The sequence below is a fragment of the Ceratotherium simum genome, chromosome 1 (genome assembly GCF_057802395.1).
Source record: "Ceratotherium simum simum isolate JZ-2026a chromosome 1, ASM5780239v1, whole genome shotgun sequence".
In the NCBI taxonomy this organism is placed as follows: Eukaryota; Metazoa; Chordata; class Mammalia; order Perissodactyla; family Rhinocerotidae; genus Ceratotherium; species Ceratotherium simum.
Window position 1 is genome coordinate 25,041,376 of NC_141900.1, and position 11,257 is coordinate 25,052,632.

Here is an 11,257-nt window from a genome sequence, read left to right on the forward strand (position 1 = left end):
GACGGAGAGTAATCTTGAGGGGAGGAGATGAAGAAGGCATCCATGAGTTCACTGACTCCTCGGGGGAGTCAGGGAGGGTTTCACAAGAAATCTAAACTTTAGTAATGAGCCTGTTAATGGCCCTTTAATTTTACTACTGTGGAAAATGGCCCCCAGTGAGAAAAAGAGACCTGAGATACAGTCCTGGCTTTTCCTTGATTAGCTCTTTGCTCTGGAACAGGGCAGTTAATTTACCTGGGTCTGTACCCCATCTGTAAAATCAGAAAGTGGACTAAAACATTGGTTATAGTAGAGTTTAGTTCCTTGGAACACCTCCTGGGCTGCTATGGGAAGTGGGTGCAGGGAACAGAAGTGCTCATGCCCTCCCCCAAACGTACAGCTTCTCTCACTAAAGCAGAGGAATTTAGCTTTCACTTTTTATTTATTGGGTTTCTGAATAAGATTTTATTTTAATGACGAGAATTCTGTGCTCCTCCAAAAAAGATTTTGACTACCACTGGTTTATATGATCTCTAAACCTAAATATTCTGAACTTTGGTTAATTTAGCTAATTGATAGAGGTTATTTACCCTCACTCCATCCTTCCTGTTTAAAAAGAAGAAGTCTCAAGAATTTGTTTCATTATACACAAAATTTCAGTCGGTCTTGTATTAAGTTGTACAATGCGAATTTACTGCCTTTCACAGGCGATGTTAAAACAACCCTGTGATAGAGTGCTCTCGTCTGCTGCTCCTACAGGGGAGAGCACTGGCGCTTCGTGAAACAACAGAGTCCAATCCAGACCCAGGTCTGTGGCGCTCCTGACCCAGACCATTACCAACCAGACTGCGTGTAATTAAATTCTCAGTGGAACCAAAGGGGGAGGTTCTTGCATAAATATCATCACACTGCTCATGATTACGGAGCCCTTTTTGTGTACTGCAAAGTTATACTTCACTTCAAAATAATTTCACACAGTTGCTTATTTTAAAACTTTTGTTTTCTGTTTGAAAGTCGTAGTATCTTAAGTCACCTAATTCAGAAACATTTTTAGTGCTTATTAGGAATAAAATTATTTCTAATTGCAGAATCAAAGTGGGTCAGTTTTGCTCTTACTTTCATCTGTCTTTCAGTTCATTTTGGTCATTTCCTATGAAGTAGCCATTCTGTACTTTTGTACATTTTGTACAGAGTACCCAAATGAATCCATAAATATCACGTATCTATAGGGATTTCAGGGCGACCAAGAATATACTTTTTAGCTTTTTCTTTGCCAGGTATACAATGTGTTCAAGGATTTTTCTTATTTTGTCAAGTTAGTAAGAATCTCCAATCTCAGAATCTTCGAACTAAGAGAGTATTATGTAGTTCTTTCACATTCCCAGTGTTAAAATTGTAATTGAAAATCTTCCATGCCGCAAGTTTTGATTCAGTTGCCTCTTGCTGCAACCTCAACTGTTAATTCCTGTGGCTGTTGCTTTCTGTAGAAGAACCCTACGTGGCCTCCAGACTCCTCACTTGGTTTATCTCCTACCTCTGTCTGCTCTTGTCTTCTTCTTTTCTTTTTATCTGGCATTTCACCACATTCCATCTGCAGTCCTGTAATCTTTTAGCACTCTGTCCTTTCATAGTCATATTTATTCTCACTGTGTTAAATTCTGTTGTCAACTCTGATTTCTCTCTAGAGGCTCAGGCTTGCATTTCCAACTGCTTGTTGAACATGTACATGTTTTTTAGCACCTGAAACTCAACTGAACTCATGTTATTTTTTTTCTCAAATCTCTTATATCTCCCTTTGAATTATATCACCAACCTCCCAATTCTCCATTCTTGAACCAGGTTATCATCCATATTTACCTTTATTCAGGACAGTTCTGTCACATTAGAAAAGATCTATCCAATTCCTCCCCCCAATTCCTTGCCATTCTTTTCTTAAGATTTAAAATCATATTGAGGAATGTGCTCATTAGTTCATTCATGTGTCTTGTAGCTCTTGGGATTCAGTAATCTAACTAGCTACCCAGAATATAGACTGCAATGAGCTATGCACTTAATGCAAGCTCTTTTCCCAAAACATATTTTTAATTTAGAGGTTGCATAAGCTTCTGTGAGTCAACAAGATACTATTTATTGCTTTAGAATTTCAGAGAATCAACCTTATGATTTAATAAAATAAACTAAAATTTGATTTGTAAAAAATAAGAGTTAAAATGTAAACTTATTTTGACAACCCACCTACCTAGACTGCGAAGTCATGCAGAAATAGAAAATCTGAACAAACCGATTACTAGTAAAGAGATTGAATCACTAATCAAAAACCTTTAAATAAACAGAAGTCCAGGACCAGATGGCTTCACTGGTGAATTCTACCAAACATTTACAGAAGAATTAACACCAGTCCTTCTCAAACTCTTCCAAAAAATAGAAGAGGAGAGAACACTTCCAGACTCATTTTACAGGGCCAGCATTACCCTGATACCAAAACCAGACGAGGCCACCACAAGAAAAGTACAGCCAGTATCTCTGGTGAACATAAATGCAAAAATCCTCAACAAACTATTAGCAAACAGAATTCAACAACACAATAAAAGGATCATACACCATGATCAAGTGGGATTTATTCTAGGGATGCAAGGATGGTTTGACATCTGCAAATCAGTCAGTGTGATACAACACCATAACAAAATGGAGAATAAAAATCATATGATCATCTCAGTAGATGCAGAAAAAGCATGACAAAATTCAGAATACATTTATGATAAAAACTCTGAACAAAGTGGGTATAAAGGGAAAGTACCTCAACGTAATAAAGGCCATATATGACAAGCTCACAGCTGACATGATACTCAGTGGTGAGAAGCTGAAAGCTTTTCCTCTAAGGTCAGGAACTTGACAAGGATGCTCACTCTCACCACTTTCATTCAACATAGTATTGGAAGTCCTACCTAGAGCAGTCAGGCAAGAAAAAGAAATGAAAGGCATGCAGATTGGAAAGGAAGAAGTGAAACTGTCACTATTTGCAGATGACTGATATTTATATATAGAAAACCCTAAAGATTCCACCAAAAAACTGTTTAATCAACGAATTCAGTCAAGTTGCAGGATACAGAACCAATATTCAAAACTCTGTTGCATTTCTATACACTGGTAATAAACTATCAGAAGGAGAAATTAAGAAAATCATCCCACTTAAAATTGCATCAAAAAGAACAAAATATCTAGGAACAAATTTAACCAAGGAGGTGAAAGACCTGTACTCTGAAAACTATAAGACATTGATGAAAGAAATTGAAGAGACAAATAAATGGAAAGATATTACATGCTTTTGGATTGGAAGAATATTGTTAAAATGTCCATACTACCCAAAGAAATCTACAGATTCAGTACAATCCTTATCAAAATTTCAATGGCATTTTTCACAGAAATAGAATAAACAATCCTAAAATTTGTACAGAACCACAAAGATACCAAATAGCAAAAGCAATCTTGAGCAAGAACAAAGCTGGAGACGTCATGCTCCCTGATTTCAAACTATATTACAAAACTCAAATAATCAAAACAGTATGGTATTGGCATAAAAAACAGACACAGAGATGAATGCAAAAGAATGAGAGCCCATAAATAAACCTATGCTCATCTGGTCAATTAGTTTATGACAAAGGAGCCAAGAATATACAATGGGGAAAGGCTAGTCTCTTCGATAGATGGTGCTGGGAAAACTGAAGAGCCACATGCAAAAGAGTGAAACTGGACCACTTTCTTACAGCGTACACAAAAATTAACTTAAAATGGATTAAAGACTTGAATGTAAGAACTGAAAGCATAAAACTCCTAGAAGGAAACATAGGTGGTAAGCTCCTTGACATCAGTCTTGATGATGATTTTTTGGATTTGACATCTTAAAGGCAAAGGCATCAGGAGCAAAAATAAACAAGTGGGAGTATATCAAATTAAAAAGCTTCTGCACAGCAAAGGAAACCATCAACAAAATGAAAAGGCAACCTATGGAAAAGGAGAAAATATTTGCCAACCATATATCTGATAAAGGGTTAATATCTAAAATATATAAAGAACTCATATAACTCAGTAGCAAAAAAACGCAGTCTGATTTTAAAAAAGGGACAGAGGATCTGATTAGACATTTTTCCAAAGCATACAGACAGATGACTAACAGATCTAGAAAAAGATGCTCAATATCACTAATCATCAGGGAAATGCAAATCAAAACTACAACAAGATGTCACCTCACGCCTGTCAGAATAGCTACTATCAAAAAGACAAGAAATAACAAGTGTTGGCAAGGATGTAGAGAAAAGGAGACCCTTGTACTCTGTTGGCGGGAATGTAAGTTGGTGCAGCCACTATGGAAAACAGTATGGAGGGTCCTCAAAAAATTAGAAATAGAACTACCATATGATCCAGCAATTCCACTTCTGGGTATTTATCTTAAGAAAACAAAACTACCTACTTGAAAAGGTATCTGCACCTCCATGTTCATTGCAGCGTTATTTACAGGGGCCAGGACTTGGAAACACCTGGTGAAGTGCAGAGGAGGGAAGCACTGCCATCACAGGGTGACCGTTTGCATATTGGGGCCTCCTGACATGGCGTCAGCCTCAGATGTGGAATAGAAATTGCAGAATGGCTTTGCCAAGCAGGCTGGGTAACACAGGACCTTGAAAGCCAGGCAGATAATTCTGTGTTATTACTGCAAAAGAGAGATTGAACAGTTTTTTCAAATGAATATTTTATTGAAGTATTATATTTGTACATATGTAAAATATATACGTACACACACTGAGCACAAATGTGAAGCTCATTGAATTTTAAGAAGTGAACATAGAGATATGTCCATCACTCAGGTCAAGAAATAAAATCCAGGTCCCCAGAAGCCCCATCATGCCCCTGCCAGTCTTACCTGATCAGACCCCCTACACACACACACACACACACACACACACACACACACACACACACACACAGAGAAACCATTATTGTGACTTTTGTCCTCATTGATTAATTTTGGTTGTTTTCCAAACATCAGTCGAATCATACAGTATACACTCTTACAGTATACACTCTTTGTGTCAGGATTTATTTTTATGTAACTCATCCATGTTATTGTGTGTAGCAGTAGAACTTTTATTCTCACTTCTCATTGCTCTGTGGCAGCTCATTGCATGACTATACCAGAATTTATTAGCCAGTCTACAGTTAATGAACTTTTGCCTCCTAAAGTAGAAATTAGTTCTGTTATTAACAGTCCTTAAATGTCTTCTGGTGAACATACGTACAAACACACCTCGTTTTATTGCACTTCACTTGATTGCACTTCGCAGATACTGCATTTTTTGCAAGACCCTTCACCAGCAAAAAGATTATGACTCATTGAAGGCTGAGATAATGGTTAGCATTTTCTGGCAAAAGTTTTTTTTTTTCTTTCTTTTTTTTTTGGAGTAAGATTGGCCCTGAGGTAACATCTGTTGCCAGTCTTCCTCCTTTTTTCCTTTTTTCTCCCCAAAGCCCCAGTAGATAGTTGGGTGTCATAGTTGTACATCCTTCTAGTTGGTCTTTGTGGGACGCTGCCTCAGCATGGCTTGATGAGCAGTGTGTAGGTCCATGCCCAGGATCCAAACTGGTGAACCCCAGGCTGCTGAAGTGGAGCATGCGAACTTAACCACTGCGCCACCAGGCCAGCCCCTAGTATATTTTAATTAAGGTGTGTACATTGTTTTTTTAGACATAATGCTATTGCACACTTAATAGACGATAGTAAAGTATAAACATAACTTACATGCACTGGGAACCAAAAATTCCTGTGACTCGCTTTATTGCGATATTCACTTTATTGCGATATTTGCTTTATTGCAGTGGTCTGGAACCGAACCCACGATATCTCTGAGGAATGCCTGTGTATAATTCTGTCAGGGGCACACCTAGAAACTGAATTGCTGGGTAACAGAGTAGGTGTGTGATTATTTTTAGATCCTGCCAAACCATTCCCAGAGTGTTTGTACTCAGAAGTCTTTAGTCACCTCAAAGCAGGACCGTGTTATTCACTTTTTTATAGCTTCATAGCCATGAACCACATTGTAGACTCTTGTACAATTTTTGAATGAAGAAAAATGAGTGAGAAATGCTAATTAATGTGTGTATAGGAAAGGGAATGAAAAATACTGATGGGCATTTAGCCAGTTTTTCTTGATCAGCCCTTAGGCTGGAGCTGAAGTAGCATGCCACTATCAGGGGCTGCAGGGTTTGGTGTCAGGATGTAGAGTATAAAGGATAAGAAGAAAAGGGGGCTCTGGCATTTGGAGATTGAAGCAGGAACAAAGATCATGGGGAACATGGAATACCATGTTTTGGGGTTTGGGGTTTTTTTTAAGGGTAACTTATAGTCATTAAAAGGTAATTAACATGGGTATTTTTCATTTAGAAGAGTTTCTCTCATTCTAGAAGGGAAAATACACTTATGGAGTCCACATATTTTGTATGTGTGAAACTGATTTCAATATTTTAGGGTCCATTTTGCTTAGCTGTATACTCATTTTAACTTTTCACCATATGTTTCTTTCCTTTTCCCATCTCAGGCTCAAACACGTATGAAGAGGCAGCCGCATATATTCAGTGTCAGTTTGAAGACCTCAATAAAAGAAAGGACACAAAGGAAATATACACCCACTTCACTTGTGCCACAGATACGAAGAATGTGCAGTTCGTTTTTGATGCCGTAACAGATGTCATCATAAAAAATAATCTAAAAGATTGTGGTCTCTTCTAAGTTTTGCAGTTACTGGTGAAATGCATTTTGAAACCAAATGAGTACTTATATGTGGATCTCTCTAGGCTAGAGTCTTGCAGCAACACAGAATGTAGTATATGGCAGACACATCTGGGACCTGACCAAAGTTGTTTTGTTTTTTTAACTGAAAGTAACAGAAGGACTTTCCTTAAATGTGAAAGGTGGTCCTGGTGTGACCTAAGGGCCGTGTTAACACTGGGCTCTAGCGTACGGATGATTTCTGCGTAAGTGTAAATATGCAAACCTATGTACACATGGACTAATTACTTTACTTTTTCACGTTACTTTTAGGTTTTAAGAGTGGCAACTTAGAATTTTAGTGCGATGGCTTTGGAATGACAGAAATATTAAGTACTTTGTACTGAATGACAGACTATTACTATGTTTGCCAGTTTTAACAGCTTTATTTATGTTCGTATCCTATAAATTTTTAAGTACAGTAATTAATATTAGGAAATGGTGCACCCCTTATCTTGGTTATATGTATACTTGTAATCATAAAAATGTTATTTGTACAAACATTGCACAGACTATTTTAATAACATGATTTGTTCTTTAAATTTAATGTGTTTTATTGAAACGTTCTTAAAGAGGATAAATATATCTGGCTTTGGATCAGTTATTTAAACATTATATGCATTTTGATTTTTCTTTTGCGAGTGCATGCTGATCTGATTCTACATTAGATTTGGTTTGAAAACCTAAAATTTCAGATTTTAGAGGATATACTATCTTAGACTTATTATAAACACTTAATTTTTATTCAGTTGGTTTGTTTTCACTTTGAATTTTAATATTTGGATGGTATTCATGCATTGCCTTAAAGGTGATGCCAGATTAATTTTTATACACTTTAAATAACTACGTTTTTATTTATAACTAAGTTTAGGTGGACTTGAGAGCATTTTTGTGGGTAAAATAAGTCAGCATAATGAATTTGGAGACATTTATTTGTGTATTTCCTTTGGGAAATCCTTGTACTGATCATACACGATAGCTCCATGTTTGGAAGATAACAAGAAAGATCTTTGAATAGTCTGCTGCTGATATGATACAAGTTTTAAATTCATATATGTAACTAGTTTCAAATTTAATTATCACCCTGTGTTAAAATTACTTTTTTCCCTTAGATTTTTCAAATTTCCTCCATTTGCTTGAGTTTATATTATTTCTTTTTAAATTGTGCTATTATCTGAGAATGAAATCGGCAATTACACTTAGGAAATGAGTAATAGTACTTGATAAAGTCAGTGATTGTATGTATGCTCACGTAAGTGTTACATATTGGCTAGATAGTGAACTTTGATACAGTCATTTTTCTTTTGATTATTCATAATGTATCCCCTGTGACCTTGTTTCAGCAAAATGAACAGCATTCCCTACCCTACTTCTCTTTTTTATACTCATCTTGAAAAAGTCTTTGAGTAAGCTTTGTGGGTAAGTAGTTTCTGAGTTTAGTCCTGTGCTGTCGTTCTGAAATATATTTGTTGACGTGTGTGTATGTGTCTCTGGGTAACCACAAACCACGTTTATATTTGTTTCATTTTGTGGATTTTTCTTCTTTGTAATGTAAAGAAATTCAAAGTTATTAAAATTGCTTAAATGTGTTAGTTTAGATTCTTTATGTGCCTTTCATGAAAGATATGTTTTCATTAATTTTACCGATGGAAGACCTGTAATATCCATATTGTGAAGCTATGTGTGAAATTCAACTATACTATGAATAAATTTGAATCATGAGAAATACAGTTTAAAAAGCCACAAAGAAGCACATATTGGTGACCATTGATGAATTCCTGAACTTTATTCTGTGTAATTGTGTTACTAATAAATCCTAATAAATTTAAATTTTTAAAATTTTACAAACCTGTTGGCTAACCACATTTTGCATTAGGATTTAAGTATCAGTCTTTAGTATGCTCATTTCTTCTTTATCTATGTGATCTTTTTGCAATTTCATCTACTCCAGAAGCTTGAGTTTTTCCTGCTCCAACTTTTCTCATGAGACATGTTGCCACATTTGGAATTGCCTCCTTGGTATCCCTTTCTGAGAATTTATTGCCTGCCCCCACTCAGTCTGACCAAAATCAGGTTCATCATATTCTCCCTCTAAACCAGTTCCCACCCCCCAACTTGGCCATCATAGCTGCTCAGTACTGTCATTTAATTCTCAGTGTGGAACTTTTTAGCCATTTGGAACCCTTCTTAGCCCTCATCTCCATCTCTAATAAGCCACCATTTGCTCACAATTCCACTTTTCCAATGCCTCACATGTGTTTTTGTTTTATTTTTTTCTTTCTATTCCCACTACCACCTACTGAATTCAGATCTTTGCTTAACTTCCACTTGAAATGGCTTATTAATTAAATTCCTCACCTCCCATTTCTCCTTTCTCTAATCCAAGTTAGTTAGTTATTCTAATGTAGAACTGTGGCTGTGTTATATTCTGTGTGTTGACCTGCACTGGCTCTGACTTGTCAATAAAATCAAGTCTAACTTAGCGTCCCATCAGGGCTCTTCATCATCTGGGCCCACTTCACTACGTCCCCACTCCTCTCCCACACTGCATCCTAATAGTGCTTTGTGCATAGCCTGGGTTTTCCTCTGAACATTGTACTACATAGCATCTGAGATATACTTAAAACAATGCCCAGAACATGGGAAGTGTTCATTCATGTCTGCTAATGTTATTATTTTTATTCATTAGCACTTTTGTTTGTGGTATATTTTTTAGATTCAACTGGCTTCTGTTCTTCAGTCTGTGCTTTGGGAACTACATGGTTCTGGTAGGGCTGCCAATCACAGTTCACACCTCCCTGGCCATAGGCTCAGGCCTGACCAGTCCTAGTCCCCCATCACTGGGCAAGTGACCCAAACTGAACCAATCATAGTCCCAGTTTCCATTTCTAAGGTTCCTAAAGCTGTTCTGGTTTCTAAGATTTCCTTTGTTCATTTCAGTACCCTTCTATAAAACTCCTTTTATGCTTGATCTAGTTCATTCAGGTTCAATCTCTTACTGAAAAAGTCCTGATGTAAATGCATATGTTCTTACTGAATGCTAACAAACAGTAACTGTGAGATAGATCAAAAAAGGCTCAGAGAGGTTAGTTAACTTGAGCAAGATCAGATCATGGTTTCAAACCTATGACTTCTGACTTGGTCAGAGAACTCCAAAAAATGCTATCTTATTGCCATAAAATGTAAAAGTAGTCTTTTTAACTACCCCCACTCTCACTTTCTCAGTTTATCTGAACCATAATAGTTTTTTAGATTAAAAATACATAAGATAGAACAAAACTGGAGGTATCACACTCCCTGATTTCAAACTATATTACAAAGCTACAGTAATCAAAACAGTATGGTATTGGCATAAAAACAAGACACATAGGTGAATGAAACAGAATGCAGAGCCCAGAAATAAACCCATACATATACGGTCAATTAATTTACAAAAAAGGAGCCAAGAATAAAGAATGGGGAAAGGACAGTCTCTTCAATAAATGGTGTTTGGAAAACTGGACAGCCACATGCAAAAGAATGAAACTGAACCACTCTCTTACACCATACACAAAAATTAAATGGATTAAAGACTTGAACGTAAGACCTGAAACCATAAAACTCCTAGAAGAAAAACATAGGCAGTAAGCAACTGGACAGTAGTCTTGACGACAATTTGTTGGATTTGACATGAAAAACAAAGGCAACAAAAGCAAAAACAAATCGGACTACATCAACCTAAAAAGCTTCTTCTGCAGAGCAAAGGAAGCCATCAACAAACTGAAAAGGCACCCTATAGAATGGTAGAGAATATTTGCAAACCATATGTCTGATAAAGGGTTAATATCCAAAGTATATAAAGAACTCATGCAACTCAATAGCAAAAAAACCAACACAACCCCGTTAAAAAATGGACAGAGGATCTGAACAGACATTTTTCCGACGAAGATATACAGATGGCCAACAGGTCTCTGAAAAGATGTTTAACGTCACTAATCATCAGGGAAATGCAAATGAAAACCACAATAAGCTATCTTCTTACACCTGTCAGAGTGAGGATGTGAAGAAAAGGGAACCTTTGTGAAGTGTTGGTGGGCATGTAAATGGTTGCAGCCACGATGGAAAACAGTATGGAGATTCTGCAAAAAAAATTAAAAAGCTACCATATGATCTAGCAATTCCACTTCTGGGTATTTATTTGAAGAAAGCAAAAACACTAATTCAAAAAGATATATGCAGCCCCATGTTCATTATAGCATTATTTACAATAGCTAAGATGTGGAAACAAGCTAAGTATCCTTGGATGGATGGATGGATAAAGAATGTGGTATATATATATATACGATAGACTATTATTCAGCCATAAAAAGAAGAAAATCTTGCCGTTTGTGGCAACATGGATAGACCTTGAGGGCTTATGTTAAATGAAATAAGTCAGACAGACAAATACTGTATGATCTCACTTATATGTAAATCTAA

At 36.5% G+C, this 11,257-nt stretch overlaps 1 protein-coding gene across 1 annotated transcript in view; it reads left to right on the top strand.

The window, feature by feature from the left end:
* The window catches only part of GNAI1 (G protein subunit alpha i1), an 82,011-nt gene extending 73,364 nt beyond the window's left edge, over positions 1-8,647 (top strand). The window contains exon 8 of the mRNA XM_004439329.3: positions 6,570-8,647. Coding sequence (XP_004439386.1) covers positions 6,570-6,760 — 191 coding nt within the window. The 3' untranslated portion in view covers positions 6,761-8,647. The remainder of the gene's footprint in view (positions 1-6,569) is intronic.
* Positions 8,648-11,257: the final 2,610 nt, after the last annotated feature.